We start from the raw sequence: 19335 nt of genomic DNA on the forward strand, positions 1-19335 counted from the left end.
TGTAGCAAAAAAAGGAACAAAATTTGTATCAAAAGCACCAAGACATCAGCAGCAGATCCTTTAATGAGTAACTAAGATTTGTTATTATTTAATTACCCTCCAGAAAATGAAAAATTATAAACATTTTTAATATCTACCATTACCTGATTTTGCTTTCTTCTCACCAAAAACATCATGCTGTATTCTGTTTCACATGGGAGGGTTTATGCTCCTTTAGGATCTCCTTTCATCTGCTGCTTGGCAAAATCAGTTCACTGTATTAAAACATCCTGAGTATGGCACATTTTCTGTCTGAGCCAATCTGCTCCAAACTCCAGCCCTTAGACAGGGGAATTGTCACGGGTGTCTCAGATGTGACAGACAGTCGCCCTGCAGTTGACTGCAGGACATCTCTTTGTTTGGCATTACAGACACCTTCTTAGAATCTGTCTCACTCTAGGACCCAGCGGCTACCTCCCTCCTGCTCTAATTAACACCCTTACCTGGGTGTTTAAATACTTTCAGCTTGCTATAGGGAGGTTCCGGTGATATTCACATGTTTTCTTGTGAAGGCTTGGTGCTATTGCAGTCTGCTTACTTCCTCCCTGGTGCTGAGAGGACGTGTTTTAATCTCTCTGAATTCGGCTCAAGCTAAGTTGCTTTCCCCTGTTTTGTCCCCCTGTTTTGGAGCACTAGTCAGTCCCCACTAAACAACTAAAGACAGTAAATCTTTAGTTGTTTAGTGGGGACTGACTAGTGCTCACCCCTCCCTTCCCTATCCAGGGCCTAGCTCTAGGGAAATACAGGGTTTTAGGTTTCCAAGCAGCGATTGGTGAGTAACCAATATAGGGACTATAGGGGAGACAGGATGATATAAGATCAGCCTAGGAGGTCTGCATTCCCCCTTTCTCTAGTGTCTGGGCTCCCTTCCCCTCATCCCTCATGTTACACTTAGTCTTTCCTACACAGTGCGTGACAGGAATTTCTGTACACAGATTGTGTGAATATAGTATACTAATCTTACTGATGAGCGGTTGAAAGGGGCTTCTAAAAGAGCATCAAGAATATTGCAAAAATTCTTAACTTTGCAATGCCTGGTCTGTACAATGTTTAGGTACATGTTAGGTCTACATGAAGACAGGACCCAAGTTTTCCCAGCAGAATATTGCCCACCACACTGCCTCCTCTGGCTTTGTACCCAAGGTGCATTCTGGTGACATTTAATCCCCAGCTAGGCATTCTATATGGTCCAGTTCTGATGCTCACGTGACCCTTATTGTAGGTGATTTCAGTGGTGAAAATGGGTTAGCATGGGCGCTGTGACGGGTCTGCAGCGACACAGTCCCGTACACAGCTAAGTGTTCTGACACCTTACTCTAACTTTAGTAACCTTAACCCAAACAGTGCGATAATCTTCATCATACAGTGTTACATACTTCAGTATTCTCATCTATACTAAAAGAGTAATTTATATTGGTTGGTATGAAAATTGGGAAATCAGAGGTCGTGAATGTGAACCTGCGTGATAATTATTAAATAAACAAATAAAATATTCTGCGCAAACTAAAGATAAGTAAAAAAAAAATGTAAATTATGTTATTCAGTCATTTCCAAAACTGCTCTGCCCAATCCTATGATTCATGAGACCCCCGCAGCCTTGCACATAGTCCGGAGTCCAGGCAGAGAGCTGGGTGCACAGACTGTTTTATCTCATTCTGCCAGATGGTTGACAACTTTCCAAAAATACTTATCATTTTTCAGTCAACTCAACAAGACCTTCACATTTCACTATAAATCATTGGGTTGAGCTCAATGCTTCATTGTTACTGGTGACACACGAAGAGACGACTACAGCCGATCATTTCCAAGCTTCATCAGGGGTTATATCCCTGTTATATAATCATCGAGAAAACAACAGCTACAAAGTAGGAACAAATTCATCATAGAGACATAGAAAAGGATCACACAACGTAGCAATACATAGAAATATAGAAACATGATCAGAGGGATGTTACAGGGTGGGCCATTTATATGGAGACACCTAAACCAAATGGGAATGGTTGGTGATATCAACTCCCTGTTTGTGGCACATTAGTATATGGGAGGGGGAAAACTTTTCCAGATGGGTGGTGACAATGGCGGTCATTTTGAAGTCGGAAATTTTGGATCCAACTTTATTTTTTTCAATGGCAAGAGGGTCATGTGACACATCAAACTTATTGAGGATTTCATAAGAAAAACAACGGTGTGCTCGGTTTTAATGCAACTTTATTCTTTCATGAGTTATTTACAAGTTTCTCTTGACATGTTTGAGGTTAACACGTGAGGAGCGGATAGAAATTGTGTTGATGTCTGGTGAACGCAGTACCCGGGTCATTGCAGCAGATTTCAATGCAAGACAACCTACGAGACCACCCATCTCCCACGCTACAGTTAGAAAACTGCTTGCCAAATTTCGTGAAACAGGTTCAGTGTTGGATTTCACAAAATGTGGACGCAAGAAAACTGTCTCTAATGAAGAAACATCAGTGGCTGTCCTAGCTTCATTCAGCAAGAGCCCACAGCGTAGCACTCGCCGCATGTCACTGGAGAGTGGCATTAGTTGAACATCCCTTCGGTGGATATTGGCTACTCACAAATGGCACCCTTACAAAATCCAGCGGCTGCAGCATCTCAACGAGGATGACCCAGATCAGCGCACTGAATTTGCAGGATAGGCAAAACAAAAATTGGAACAGGACCCTCAGTTTACACAGAACATTATGTTCAGTGATGAGGCAAACTTTTTTGTGAATGGTGAAGTTACACAAAACCACCGCTATTGGTCTGACACTAACCCACTGTGGATAGATCCCTCCAAAACTGCTGGAACGCAAAAATTGATGGTATGGTGTGGTATATGGGGTACAAAGATAGTGGGGCCATTCTTCATCAATGGAAACCTCAATGTCACTGGATATCTGAAATTGCTACATGATGATGTGTTTCCCTCTTTATGCACTGAAGATGGCACGTTCCCTGAGTTTTTCCAACAAGATGGTCACCACCACATTATGGGTGTCAGGTCCAAGCATTCCTACATGAACAGTTTCCTGGAAAGTGGATTGGTCGTCGTAGGCCAGTGGAATGGTCACCAAGGTCTCCCGATCTGACCCCCTTAGACTTTTATCTTTGGGGTCATCTGAAGGCAATTTTCTATGCTGTGAAGATACGAGATGTGCAGCATCTGAAACAACGGATACTGGAAGCCTGTGCTGGCATTTCTTCTGCGGTGTTGCTATCAGTGTGTCAAGATTGGGAGAAGAGGGTTGCATTGACAATCCAACACAATGGGCAGCACTTTGAACACATTTTATAAGTGGTCATAAACTTGTAAAAAAATCATGAAAGAATAAAGTTACAATAAAACCGAGCACACCATTGTTTTTCTTATGAAATTCTCAATGAGTTTGATGTGTCACATGACCCTCTTCCCATTGAAAAGAATGAAGTTGGATCCAAAATGGCCGACTTCAAAATGGCCGCCATGGTCACCATCCATCTGGAAAAGTTTTCCCCCTCACATATACTAATGTGCCACAAACAGGAAGTTGATATCACCAACCATTCCCATTTTATTTAGGTGTCTCCATATAAATGGCCCACCCTGTATTTTAAAAGAATAAATTATACAATATTAGAATGCTACGTACCATCCCCTACTATACAGGAAATACATTATATGTTGTACTATATTTAAAAAGTGAATAATACAGATGAATGAATGGTTTTGCCACTTTCGAGATTAGCTGTGAAATTTGCGTGGTTGAGACAAGACAAGAACTCTACATAAGTCAATGAGTCAACTTGGAGCGGATCTTTTACCAAATTTTTCATGTGGAACTGGACACAGGATGTATAGGTGGCTGCAGAACAGAATAAAACTTTTTTTTTTTCATTATTATTTCACCGCTCCGCTGTGGAGATATTAGCAATCAAACATTTTCTACTTAAACAGTTACATTTTTTTTTAAAGTCTAAGTGGGCATTGCCAGAGAGATTTCACTGGGGGCGTGTACTTCTTCCTCTTTTTGACACTGACCAATCATTAGAGGGCAGCAACACCAGGGGAAAAGAAGAACACGCCCCCACAATAGTATTGTCAAATTGTCTGCTTTCCTTATTGCAGTGCGATGACATGTGCTGGAGCACAGCAGACTCGAGTGTGATAAACTGACTGCTTTCATCCCTCATCTCTTGCAGTCTCATTACAAACACTTCCAGTAGCTTTCCATTCATAGTGCTGTCAGCTCTGCCGATCAAAAGCAGGAGGAAAAAGAACACACTTCGCTATAGCTTAGAACAGGCTCTGCGTGAGACATAATAACACAGTCTGCAGAGTGATTTCAGGTGCAGACCTAAGTCAGCTTTCATCTCCAGCAGTCAGTGTGGGGGGAGGGGCAGTACATTAGAGTTGGTAGTACTATACTTGCTTTGGCAATGTTAATGTGTATTTTTGTAAAAGAAGGTCGGCACTCGGTTTTATGGGAGGTGCTTGTAAGAGGATGTCACAAAAATGTAAAAATACAGCACCCTCATATGTTCGATGCTTTTTATTGAATCCAAAATATTTTCAAACGTGATTATAAAGAATCCAAAAAATACATCCAAGCAAATTGCGGATTCACAAGAATATTCAACTGTGCTTGATATAACATTTCGGCTCATCCCGTGCCTTGTTCACATATAGTCACAGTGACCAATGGGAAAAGGATAACCAGGAAAAACACCAAAGACTGTTGGTATAAAGAAACTCAGCTGAAACCTGTTCAGAAAGTTATGGCAGTACCTACCACTTGCTTTTCTGTATGAAATGGAAAACTGAGGAAATTATAGAACCTCCTTTGGGTATTCTGTACTTTTAACATTAGTGTCATGGGGCTGAATCACCTTTGTTAAAGGCAGAGGACAGAATTCTCTTAGACAGGAAGCTGGAAACGTTTCCTGTATTAGTCCTCCTTGATTTGGCTCATTATCAGTATGGGAAATTGACAGAGGAAGTATCTGTCTACAGACCTTTTATCATTAGATTTTATGCTGCAGTAGCAGTTTGGTGTGATCAGGCTAGAAAACATGTCGGACGGTGTTATAGGGGCTCTATGGATTGTAAAACCCATTTTAATATGCTTTATTCGTGATTTCTGGGTTAATAGAGAGCACTCCCCTATCCAAAATCCTTATTTAATTACCAACGCATAACGAAAGGGCATTTATCGCTTTGAAAAACATAATGAATTGATTTAAGTGGTTCCTGTGTAATACTTTTTTTCTCCTGCGGGAGCGCTGCAGGGAAGCTCAACACTTACACCCACACATGACAGATGATCGATTGTTCATGAACCTTTCTAACAAAAAAAAAAAGATTGTCCAAAGTAATAATCCCTTCTATTACTAAAAATAAATAAATTGTCAGATTTATGCCACGGCCCCACTATCAGTATTTGGTCAGTATTTTTTCCCAGGAGTGGGAGACAAAACCAGGAGTGGGTGATAAATGCACAATTGGTGGCTTGTTGCTATTATACCTTTTCTCTGATTGTTCCTTACCTGGTTTTGTCTCCCACTCCTGGGAAAAAATACTGACTAAATACTGACCAAATACTGATAGTGGGGCTGTGGCCTTAAAGGGATTCTCTGGGCTTAAACTGACAGTATAGATTAAGCACATAGCTTGGTAGGGGATATATGCCCTATAACATTGCACTTTTAGTGATCTAATCTCTACCACCCTTCTGCAGAAACTAAAATTAAAACCTAATTAAAGCCTAATTAGGGTGTTTGTTTCTCCCTACATTTGGACAAAGTCTCAGTGTATCAATCACCCCACTGGTTTTGCATGTCCTCGCCTCCCTCAGTGGTGGTGATTGATGGTGCTGACTAGCTTAAGCTTTCTGTGCACACAGAGCTCTCTTCATGTAAGCCAGTGAGGGAGGCGGGACAAGCAAAACCTGTGGGTGGAACAGTGTACTAAGCATTAATCAGGAGGGACTATCAAAACCTGAATAAAAGCACAAGCAGGGAATGCAGCAGTCATTTTGTGGTAAATCCATGCACTACATTGATAGCCAATAAATTTCAATGAGTATCATGTAATACATCATGTCACCTGTGGTGGAGCCGTACGGCAGTTAACCACTCACTTCACAGGTTATAATAAATGATCGCTGAGGGTCTCCATGTGATCGCCTTTTGTTTCCGAGATTCTTGTAACAAAAAAGTGATCCTCGCCAGTAGACTGCTACTTTAAAAGTAGAATCTCCATTTTCTGAAGCATATTTGTATTTTTCCAGCCGTCTCACGCGTGCATTGCTTGCATTCACGACATTCCACCTGCTGCTTCTTGCATTCGGCTGCGGTTAGTGCCTGTGAGTCAGTTACAGTGCTCAGAGAAGGTTAGCCCTCGGTCACACAGATGAAACACTGCAAAGCTGCGGAATAACCACAAAGCTCAACATGTCACCGGGACACATGAGTTAGCACATTACCAATATGCCATCTGCTCAACAGAAAACCAGGCAGTTTGCACTGCGCAATATTTCCCCTTGCAAGAACAATACAAGAAAAAAGATTTCTTCAAAGAGTAACGAAACTTCCATTTTTTTTATAATTTTGTCCTGCATGGAAAGTTATGAAACTTTGCAAATCACTTTATTAGGGGATATGTCTTAATTTCTGGAAAAAATGAAAAAAAATGTATATAAGTGGCTTATAATCCCAGCCTATTTATTTGCCTGCCTTCAGCTACACTGATATCAGAACGTACTCCTTTGGAGTAAAGATGATGGCAGTGATGGGTCAGCTCCTGTCTCCTCCTCTGAGTGCTCTGCTTATTAGAACAATCTCCTGCAGCAGCTTATTGCCAGAGTTAGTGACAGAGGAACTGGGTTGACCCATCACTGCCATCATCTGTACTCCAAATGAGTATGTTCTGATATCAATGGGCGAATCCAGCAAAATGACAGCCCAAATCTGGAGATTTACTCAACTCAGTAGCATAGCTATTGGTGGGGCAGAGACTGTGGTCACACTTGGAGGAGCACACCAGGAGCTACCACAACTCTTAGCTATATCGGCGTGTGCAGCGCTACAATACAGTTAAACTCTGCAGCAGAGCAGGGAGAAATGGTCCAGAGCGAAGCGACACGATGATGTCATTGCGCCGCGACACGCACAGGACATGAGTCCCGGCACGATGACGTCACCTGCCGCTGTCTGCTGCTGGACTCGCCGGGGTAAGGTGAGTATATGATGGTTTTTTGTTTTTTTTTTAATTGTGTGATGGCCATTATGTGTGTGTGTTACTAATAAATAGTGGAGGCTACTAATGGGAGGCCATCATTCATAGTCAGGACTACTAATGGGAGGCCATCATACATAGTGAGGGCTACCAAGGGGGTCATCATAGAGTGTGGGGACTTCTAAGGAGGCTATGATCCAGAGTGGGGGCTATGTAGAGGGCCATGATACAGTGTGGGAGCTACTGAGGGGGGCATCATACAGAATGATGACTATTTTGGTAGCCATCATACACTGTGGCCACTACTGTGAGGGTCATCATACAGTGTGAGAGCCAATTTGGGGCCATCATACTGCGTGAGGATATGATATAGTGTGGGGGCTACTGTGGGGGAAATCATACAGTGGGGCAATCGTACAGTGTGGAGGTCATCATACATTGTTGGGCCATCAAACAATTTTGGTTCTACTAAGGGGCAGTATACTGTGTGGGTGCTACTATGGGGCCATTATATCGTGTGAGGGCCATTATACTGTGTATAGGGGAGCATCATACTGTGTAGAGGGGAGCTGTGGGGAGCATCATACTGTGTAGAGGGGAGCTGTGGGGAGCATCATACTGTGTAGAGGGGAGCTGTGGGGAGCATCATACTGTGTAGAGGGGAGCTGTGGGGAGGATCATACTGTGTAGAGGGGAGCTGTGGGGAGCATCATACTGTGTAGAGGGGAGCTGTGGGGAGCATCATACTGTGTAGAGGGGAGCTGTGGGGAGCATCATACTGTGTAGAGGGGAGCTGTGGGGAGCATCATACTGTGTAGAGGGGAGCTGTGGGGAGCATCATACTGTGTAGAGGGGAGCTGTGGGGAGCATCATACTGTGTAGAGGGGAGCTGGTGGGGAAATCATATTGTGTATATGGAAGCTTACAGGGGGAGACTCGAGACATTTTCAAATGTTAAGTGGGCACTTATTGTTATAGTTTTGATCAGATTTTGTTTACAAAGTGATTTTATTTTCTCAGAGGTGGAGAAAAAATAAAACTTTTCCATCTTTTCCATTCAGTCTGTTCTTGAAAATAGGACTGCACTCGGACGTCATCTGAGTGTGGCCCGATGTTTTCCACAGACTCATAGAGTTGAATAGCCAAGTGCGATCCGAATATTAGAGGCAAATTGTGCATGCTGCAATATTTTTTCTTTTCTTCGGACCACCTGGTCTGAGGGCAAAATCTGACATGTGCCTCATTGGAGGCTCTTGGAGACAAGTGTTATCTGTCACAAGACAAGCAAACAATGAATCATATTCACTGACGGCGAAAGATTTCAGAACATTTTCTTTTAAACACACACATTACACATGAGCGCTCGGCTCGGACCAGCATTCAAGAGAAGAGAGAGACTCTTACCTCCCCTGAAAACAACTGGATTGGTCACATCTAGAATATGGGATTCAATTTTGGGCTCCACATTTTAAAAATGATATTCCGAAGTTAGAGTCAATGGAATCTAGCGCAGCCAATCAGCAAGCTTTAAGGTTGTGGTGGGAACTTCCAGGGGACTTGTCTTTTTTCAACCTATGAAATTCCAAAGCCCGATCCTTCTCTCCCCCCCGTGGCATCATCTATCAGAGAAGAGTCAACAGGCCGCCATATACATCAGAGGATCAGCTGGTCGCACTGACTTTCATCCGTTAAGTATGGGGGGCTTTAGGACGTAGCATGGTCTTAGCTGGAAAAGTTCTTAGTGTTTTCTACCTTTTATCAAGGTATCAAGTCCTTGCCATTTTCCATTTTTGAGTTTTTCTTTTTTTCTTCCCCTTTTACCAAGAGCTATAACTTTGTTATTTTTCCATCGTAGTAGCCATACGAGGGCTTGTTTCTTTGGGGGATGAGTTGTACATTTGATTGACACCATTCATGTTATCACATAATGCACTGGAAAGCGGGAAGAAAATTCCAAGTGCGGTGAAATTACCCAAAAAAATGTGCAATTCCACAATTGCTTTTGGGGGTTTTTCATTTACCGCTCAAACCCACAGCTGTTAAAGGCTGTTATAGGCACATGATGGCTGATTAAATCAGCCATCATGTGTGGGGAAAGACGTAGCATCAAAGACAGGGACACGACCTTTGACATAAATGTACGTCAAAGGTCATGAAGGGGCAAAGGATTACAAAAACACGACTTATTTCTTATGAAGGCATAAACTTGTGTAAAGTTGGTATATTACTGTGCTTCCAGCTTAATAAAGGTGTTACCTGCCATTGTAACCCTGCCCTGCAATGACAGCTAACAAGTGACATCTACAGAACAGCAAGTGTCAGCCTATTATAAGGCTCCGAGAGAAAACTTCAAGATTTCAGCAATTTTTTTTTTATGTTATGTAAAATGTAGGAATATTAACAAAAAATATGTACTATATATGTTAAAATATATATATATATATGTTTTACAAAAAATATGTACTATATATGTTAAAATATATATATATATATATATAAAACATATTTATAATTTATATTATATAAATTTATATATATATAAAAATAATAATATATACTGTATTATTTAAATATATATATATATGTGTTTAATACATACTTGGATTAAAAAAAACAAACAAAAGAACATAAAAATATAAAAAAAAATTCTGACAATACATTGCCTTTAAAAGGAAGCAGCTAGTCGATTCATGCAGCCTAAACCATCGGAAGCATGAATCAGATCCTGGTTGCACATAGTCTGAAGAGCCGGTCGGGGAGCATGGCTAGAGACAAGACTAGTCCAGACGGCTTCTACCCACACTGCTCTAGTTGATTGACAGGTCTCTTCCATGTGTGTATATAAGGGGAGACCTGTCAATCATCTGGAGCGGTGCAGGGAGAAGCCAAGGGCTGCACCCAACTAGTCTTGTCTCTCCTTATGTCCCTGGCCGGATCTTAAAGTAATGCTCTCCGGCGTTGCAGTTGAGTTTACAGGTTTTGATTCATGCTGTCTGTGGTCTGAGCAGGATGAATCAACTGACAGGTTCCCTTTAAGAAAATATACACATATGGGAAGTGTGGTGTTACATTATTTTTATTATTATTAATACATTGTATGTATTATATAATATGCATTATATTTCAATATTAACTAATTATAACATTTTCTTTTAAATTACTTATTAGGAATTTAAGAAAACCTTTTTAGCTTTTAAGATCGCGTACAAAATATAACAATATTACATTCACATTGCTTTAAAAAAAAATAATTGAACCAAGTAAGTCAGAAAAAAAAAGTATAAAGCTCCTCTAAAACAATAAAAAAGGTTAAAAAAAAAAGTCAGTTATGTATTTTGCTCTATATTCTTGACCTGGTGGTGATGAAATTAATAAATACCAATCAGATATGCATTGAAGGCAGTGTCTACCAACTACTGTATATACGTGAGACACATTTCATGGTTGCCTTTGTCTGCATGTTTTTTGGGAAGTTACTATTGCAAATTTAGGCAATTTGTGATGTGGTTTTGTTTAATTCAAAAATAATTGGAAGAATAAAGAAAAAAACTCATCTCTCTCCACTTTATTCACTCCTGGGTTTATATAAAAAAAATGAGCACCGAAGTTTGCAAAGCAGCAAAAAAAAAAAATAATAATAATAATAATAATTAATTAATTAAAAAAAAAATCCTAAACCTGTGGAAAGGGATATATTATCATAGGCACAAACTAATTAATGATTTCATCGAAAACATTTTTTTCAGCTGCTTTGACAAAGTTAGGAATGTATCCAAAAAGAAGGAAAAGTGGTAAGGAACATGGATATTGAAAAAAAAAATGGAACACAAACCACAAATTTGATTCCATTGAATTTTTATTCCTCAAAGGAAAATCCGTTAATTAGCTGACAATAATGAGCAAGAAACAAAATGCCTAAACCTTATGTAGCAGAATTAGATGCATATTAAATTAGTACATACATCCAGTACATTTTTCTTGCTCTACTTTTAATCTTATGTACTTTGTAAAAACCGAATGATATTTTTGACACAATGTCTATCGTTCGTATAATGTAATAAAAGTGTGAATAAAAAGGGATAAGAAATAATACAATTTTGCAAAATTCAGAATCGATCATAGGAGACGTTGAAACACTATTAAAAATTGATCTATTTCACCTGATTTTTTTTGCTTCATTTCTTAATTTTTTTTCCATTTTATAACTATTTCTAAACACCCTTTTCTAACCCATGGTTTTTTTTTTCTATTGATGTCTCATATTCCATAGTCTCTTGTTAACAAAACAATGTAAGTCTTATCAAGCCAAGCCAGGCACTGCAAAGTGATAGAAATATAATGCTGCATGACTTTACTGTTCCTAAAAAAAAAGATTGTAGTGCATGACCCCAGTAGCTACTGAACAAGCCGATCATCTAACATTTTAGGAATCACATTCAAATGAATAAAAAATAAAAAAAAGTATTGGAGTTTACTAGAATCTGGGTGAGAATAAGCAGATTAATGACAAAAAAAGTTATAAAAATAAACTAAACGATACTAAAAATTCAATAACTTAAAGAAAAGTTAAAAAGGTAAAATAGATATATGTAAAAATGTCTAAATATATAAATCAATTAAAGGAATAGAATACTAAAAGCATAGATTACTAAAGGGTATAGGATACTAAATGTATAGATTCCTAAAAGGTATAGAATACTAAAAGCATAGATTACTAAAGGCTATAGAATACTAAAAGTATAGATTCCTAAAAGGTATAGAATACTAAAAGTATAGATTACTAAAAGGTATAGAATACTAAAAGTATAGATTACTAAAAGGTATAGAATACTAAAAGTATAGATTACTAAAAAGTATAGAATACTAAAAGTATAGATTACTAAAAGGTATAGAATACTAAAAGTATAGATTACTAAAAGGTATAGAATACTAAAAGTATAGATTACTAAAAGGTATAGAATACTAAAAGTATAGATTACTAAAAAGTATAGAATACTAAAAGTATAGATTACTAAAAGGCTTAGAATACTAAAAGCATAGATTACTAAAAGGCATAGAATACTAAAAGCATTGCCTACTGCATACATCTTGATTTAAAAATTAAGAAATAAATACGAATAATCATGGTATATAGTAAAGTATAGACATAGTATAGTACCCAAAACACAGAACAAACAGTACCCTTAAGTATAACACTTAAAAACTAATCATTCCACAATACCAGATAGTCACAAAGATTAATTCATCTGGAAAAGAAAAATTTTAGATATTTGCCTTGGCCATCCCAAAAGACCCCCCGACAAAATCTAGGTAACCACAAAAAACCATCTCTATTCCTGCCTATAAAATAAAAAAAGGCAACAGAAAAACAGAGAATTACAGATCACAGGATCGCCAGCCTGAATCACGAAATAAAAAATAACAGTAAATACACTTTTTTTTGCCGAGATTCGCGTTTTTAAAGCTTGCGGATGGTTGAAATAGGAAAAAGGAAATTTACTAAGCGTTGCAAAGGAAATCTTGTTGCCTTCTATTGTGGCAGTGGGGGTGTTTCTTGCCCAACCCAAACTTATCTCTCTTTGATAAAAAAAAAAATACGCTAAAAAATAATAAACCAAAAAGTTGAAAAGCTAAAGTATCGATAGGAGAAGAATAGATCCGTCTCACCTTGATCGTACTTGCCATCCTGCTGATCAGTTTTATTGATTCTAATTAAAAAGTAAAATAAAAATTTTTTTTGCCTCGCTCTGACCAGAAAGTAGAATTTGATGGTGTTGTTTGGAGCGGATGAGATTGTGCGAGCTCCGGGAAATGAAGTCAGGCAATGACAGGAAGAGAGTCCTATTGGTGCTGGCCTATGTTACTCTAAGAAACAGGATATTTGGGAGAACCAAGATAAGAGAGCTTGAAAACAATGATGTTTTTCTTGATGATACGTGCTAGAAGATATATATAATTTTTTTTTTTTTTTGGAAATGTCATATGCCCATGTCTGCTCAGGCAGGTGTGACAGAAGGCAATGTTCAGTGACATGTGAGTTCAGGCAGGATACAGATGCTTGGAATTGCCAGCCAACTTTTGCCTCAGTTTATTGTAGCCTCTCCCATGGGGATAAGAACATGTTTTGTGTCCAAAACGACAACATTTTATGCTTCATGTCCATTATTTATTATGCCGTTTTAGGTTTTTACATGGAAAATCTGTATTTTATGGGATGCTTTCATTTTCACAAATGTTCTGTCCAGTTAGAAGGTGAAGCATTAGTGTTGGCCATTAACACGTATTTACCAAACTCAACAACTATCTTTTCGGGCAACCATCAATGGAAAGGTCCAAGGGCTGTTAAAATCCAGCCTTTTAAGACCTTTATTGCCATCTAATAGGATATGTTAAGCTGAACTGATAGAAATCTATAATATAACCGTGGATGCGTCCCTCTGTCTGAAGCCTCGATAGACTGCGCATGCGTGACGCGCAGTCTGGCTCCAGACAGAAGACCGCATCCAGCCGTTACAGTAAGAGGAGGTGTATGGCGCCGGAGATTGCGGTATGCGTAGGCACTGAATGTATACCGCGATCTCCGGCGCCATACTTGCATACTTACCTGACCGAGAGGAGCGTTGACCCGGCGCCTCTCTTCGCCGGAGACCGGGGCAGGACTGAGGCATCGGATCGGCGCATGCGCATAGCGCTATCCGGCGCCATTTTACTGAAGACACATTTACAGTGTGTCTTCAGCAAAATGGCGCCGGACAGCGCGGTGCTCCGGCGCCGCACTTCTCCCCCGGCCTCCGGCAGAACAGGACGCAGCAGCGCTCGAGTACAGAGAAGAAAGGTGAGCATAACTGTTTATTTTTTTTGTATGTATGTACATTGTGAAAGGGATGTGTGGTACCATGCATACCAGGATTGGGGGGTGAGAGGTACCACACATACCAGGATTGTTGGGTGAGGGGACCATGCATATACCAGGATTGTTGGGTGAGGGGACAATGCATATACCAGGATTGTGGGGTGAGGGGACCATGCATACCAGGATTGGGGGGTGAGAGGTATCACACATACCAGGATTGGGGGGTGAGGGGTACCACACATACCAGGATTGGGGGGTGAGGGGACCATGCATACCAGGATTGGGGGGTGAGGGGACCATGCATACCAGGATTGGGGGGTGAGGGGTACCACACATACCAGGATTGGGGGGTGAGGGGTACCACACATACCAGGATTGGGGATGAGGGAGCCAAGCATACCAGGATTGGGGATGAGTGGTGCCATGCATACCAGGATTGGGGATGAGTGGTATCATGCATACCATGATTGGGGGTGAGACAGCCATGCATACCAGGATTGGGGATGAGGGAGCCATGCATACCAGGATTGGGGATGAGGGGTGCCATGCATATCAGGATTGGGGATGAGGGAGCCATGCATACCAGGATTGGTGATGAGGGAGCCATGCATACCAGGATTGGGGATGAGGGGTATCATGCATACCAGGATTGGGGATGAGGGGTGCCATGCATACCGGGATTGGGGATGAGGGGCGCCATGCATACCTGGATTGGGGATGAGGGATAACATGCATACCAGGATTGGGGATGAGGGGTGCCATACATACCAGGATTGGAGATGAGGGGTATCATGCATACCAAGATTGGGGATGAGGGAGCCATGCATACCAGGACTGGGGATGAGGGGTGCCATGCATACCAGGATTGAGGATGAGGGATGCCATGCATACCAGGACTGGGGATGAGGGGTGCCATGCCTACCAGGATTGGGGATGAGGGGTGCCATGCATACCAGGATTGGGGATGAGGGAGCCATGCATACCAGGATTGGGGATGAGGGAGCCATGCATACCAGGATTGGGGATGAGGGGAGCCATGCATACCAGGATTGGGGATGAGGGGTATCATGCATACCAGGATTGGGGATGAGGGGTGCCATGCATACCGGGATTGGGGATGAGGGGTGCCATGCATACCTGGATTGGGGATGAGGGATAACATGCATACCAGGATTGGGGATGAGGGGTGCCATACATACCAGGATTGGAGATGAGGGGTATCATGCATACCAAGATTGGGGATGAGGGAGCCATGCATACCAGGACTGGGGATGAGGGGTGCCATGCATACCAGGATTGAGGATGAGGGATGCCATGTATACCAGGACTGGGGATGAGGGGTGCCATGCCTACCAGGATTGGGGATGAGGGGTGCCATGCATACCAGGATTGGGGATGAGGGAGCCATGGATACCAGGATTGGGGATGAGGGAGCCATGCATACCAGGATTGGGGATGAGGGGAGCCATTCATACCGGGATTGGGGATGAGGGGTGCCATGCATACTGGGATTGGGGATGAGGGGTGCCATGCATACCGGGATTGGGGATGAGGGGTGCCATGCATACCGGGATTGGGGATGAGGGGCGCCATGCATACCGGGATTGGGGATGAGGGGTGACATGTATACCGGGATTGGGGATGAGGGGTGCCATGCATACTGGGATTGAGGATGAGGGATGCCATGCATACCAGGATTGGGGATGAGGGGTGCCATGCCTACCAGGATTGGGGATGAGGGGTGCCATGCATACCAGGATTGGGGATGAGGGGTGCCATGCATACCGGGATTGGGGATGAGGGGTGCCATGCATACCAGGATTGGGGATGAGGGATATCATGCATACCAGGATTGGGGATGAGGGGTGCCATACATACCAGGATTGGAGATGAGGGGTATCATGCATACCAAGATTGGGGATGAGGGAGCCATGCATACCAGGACTGGGGATGAGGGGTGCCATGCATACCAGGATTGAGGATGAGGGATGCCATGCATACCAGGATTGAGGATGAGGGGTGCCATGCCTACCAGGATTGGAGATGAGGGGTGCCATGCATACCAGGATTGGGGATGAGGGAGCCATGCATACCAGGATTGGGGATGAGGGAGCCATGCATACCAGGATTGGGGATGAGGGGAGCCATGCATACCGGGATTGGGGATGAGGGGTGCCATGCATACCGGGATTGGGGATAAGGGGTGCCATGCATACTGGGATTGGGGATGAGGGGTGCCATGCATACAGGGATTGGGGATGAGGGGTGCCAAGCATACCGGGATTGGGGATGAGGGGTGCCATGCATACCGGGATTGGGGATGAGGGGTGACATGTATACCGGGATTGGGGATGAGGGGTGCCATGCATACTGGGATTGGGGATGAGGGGTGCCATGCATACCGGGATTGGGGATAAGGGGCCATGCATACCAGGATTTGGATGAGGGGCCATGCATACCAGAATAGGGATGAGGAGTGCCATGCATACCAGGATTCGGATGAGGTGCAATGCATACCAGGATGGGGATGAGGGATGGGGTACCATGCATACCAGGATGGGGATGAGGGATAGGGTACCATGCATACTAGGATAGAGATGAGGGGTGCCATGCATACCAGGATTAGGAATGAGAGGTGCCACGCATACCAGGATTGGGGGTGAGGGGTGCCACGCATACCAGGACTGGGGATGAGGGGTGCCATGCATACCAGGATTGAGGATGAGGGATGCCATGCATACCAGGATTGAGGATGAGGGGTGCCATGCCTACCAGGATTGGAGATGAGGGGTGCCATGCATACCAGGATTGGGGATGAGGGAGCCATGCATACCAGGATTGGGGATGAGGGAGCCATGCATACCAGGATTGGGGATGAGGGGAGCCATGCATACCGGGATTGGGGATGAGGGGTGCCATGCATACCGGGATTGGGGATAAGGGGTGCCATGCATACTGGGATTGGGGATGAGGGGTGCCATGCATACAGGGATTGGGGATGAGGGGTGCCAAGCATACCGGGATTGGGGATGAGGGGTGCCATGCATACCGGGATTGGGGATGAGGGGTGACATGTATACCGGGATTGGGGATGAGGGGTCCCATGCATACTGGGATTGGGGATGAGGGGTGCCATGCATACCGGGATTGGGGATAAGGGGCCATGCATACCAGGATTTGGATGAGGGGCCATGCATACCAGAATAGGGATGAGGAGTGCCATGCATACCAGGATTCGGATGAGGTGCAATGCATACCAGGATGGGGATGAGGGATGGGGTACCATGCATACCAGGATGGGGATGAGGGATAGGGTACCATGCATACTAGGATAGAGATGAGGGGTGCCATGCATACCAGGATTAGGAATGAGAGGTGCCACGCATACCAGGATTGGGGGTGAGGGGTGCCACGCATACCAGGATTTGGGGTGAGGGGTGCCATGCATACCAGGATTGGGGGTGAGAGGTGCCATGCATACCAGGATTGGGGGTGAGGGGAGCCATGCATACTTGGATTGGGGCTGAGGGGTGCTATGCATACCAGGATAGGGATGAGGGGTGTCATGCATACCAGGATGGGGATGAGGTGTGCCATGCATACCAGGATTGGGGATGAGGGGTGCCATGTGTACCAGGATAGGATGGGGCAGCACAAATACCAGGAGGGGGGCAGCACACACCAGCATGGGAGACCATATACCAATAAAAATGCTCGCCACCCGGGCGTAGAACGGGTTCAATAGCTAGTTAGAATATCATATTAATAATCTTTATTTATATAGCGCCAACATATTCTGCAGCGCTTTACAATTCAGAGGTTCATATACAACAGTCATAGGTAACATAGCTAAAGATAATACAATAATTAAAGCAAAAATAATGACGACCCTGCTCGTAAGAGCTTACAATCAGCAATGAGGTGGGGGTGACTCAAAGTACAGGCGCTTATTTACAACGATGGTCCAGTCATCTTGAGTGGATGAGGGATAGATAAAGGCTGCATTGGCTTATCACCAGCCAGTATCTGTAGTGCTTTTGGGTGCAGTGGAGTTTGGTGGATACTTATGTTTGGAGAAATAATGAATGGACTACAAAAATATAAAAGGATTTTGATTAGGGAACATGATAGGCCACCCTAAACAGGTGTGTTTTTAGGGAGCGCCTAAAACTATGTAAGTTGTGGTTCGTCCTAATTTCTTGGGGTAGAGCATTCCAAAGAATAGGTGCAGCTCGGGAGAAGTCTTGGTGCCGGGAGTGGGAGGTACGGATTAGTGCGGATGGTCACTTGAGGAGCGTAGAGAACGGGTAGGCCGATAAACAGAAATGAGGGAGGAGATGTAGGGGGGTGCCGCCCTGTGGAGAGCTTTGTGGGTGAGAACAAGCAATTTAAATTGGATCCTATAATGTATGGGCAGCCAGTGCAATGACTGGCACAGAGCGGAGGAGTCTGAGTAAAGATTAGCCAGATAGATGACCCTGGCTGCAGCATTAAGGATGGATTGGAGAGGGGAGAGTTGAGTGAGGGGAGGCCAATTAATAGAGAGTTACAATAGTCAAGGCTGGAGTGGATCAGAGCAACAGTGAGGGTTTTAGTTGTTTCCAAGGTGAGAAAGGGGCAGATTCTAGAGATGTTCTTCAGGTGCAAGCCACAAGAGCGGGCAAGAGATTGTATATGGAAGGTGAAGGAAAGATTGGTGTCAAACACAACACCCAGAGAGGGAGATGTCCGATTTAGGGAGGTGAGTAGACGGCGGGAGCAGAAGAACTTCAGTTTTGGAAAGGTTGAGTTTCAGATAGAGAGCGGACATGATGTTGGAAACTGCAGCCAGACAGTCACTGGTGTTCTGTAGTACGATGGGGGTAAGGTCAGAGGATGAAGTGTATAGTTGTGTGTCATCAGCATACAGATGGTACTGAAAGTCAAATTTGCTGATGGTCTGTCCAGTTGGGGCAGTGTAGAGAGAGAAGAGAAGAGGGCCAACGACTGAACTCTGAGGAACCCCAATATTGAGAGGAAGGGGGGAAGAAGTGGAGCCAGTGAACGATACACTGAAAGAGCGGTCAGATAGGTAGGAGGAGAACTAGGAGAGGAGAAAAGTAATCTAAATACAATAGAAATTGATAGGAGGCACCCACAAAAAATTGTATATCTGCAGTTAACTCCAAGACTGGTTCTTAGTCCTTTGGATAATAAAGTTTGGAAGGTCGTCTCACGAGAGGCTACT

The 19335-nt window shown here is 43.1% G+C and overlaps 1 protein-coding gene across 2 annotated transcripts in view; it reads right to left on the bottom strand.

The window, feature by feature from the left end:
* The window catches only part of ERG (ETS transcription factor ERG), a 337905-nt gene that overhangs the window by 94047 nt on the left and 224523 nt on the right, over positions 1 to 19335 (bottom strand). The window contains exon 1 of one of the 2 annotated variants that reach the window (XM_073668419.1): positions 12923 to 13133. The exons of the other annotated variant lie outside the window; for it this stretch is intronic. Coding sequence (XP_073524520.1) covers positions 12923 to 12940 — 18 coding nt within the window. The 5' untranslated portion in view covers positions 12941 to 13133. Of the gene's footprint in view, positions 1 to 12922; positions 13134 to 19335 lie in introns of those variants that run through there. 2 annotated transcript variants of the gene reach the window in all.

The sequence above is a fragment of the Phyllobates terribilis genome, unplaced genomic scaffold, assembly GCF_046119375.1.
Source record: "Phyllobates terribilis strain yellow unplaced genomic scaffold, ASM4611937v1 Scaffold_2__4_contigs__length_985480577, whole genome shotgun sequence".
In the NCBI taxonomy this organism is placed as follows: Eukaryota; Metazoa; Chordata; class Amphibia; order Anura; family Dendrobatidae; genus Phyllobates; species Phyllobates terribilis.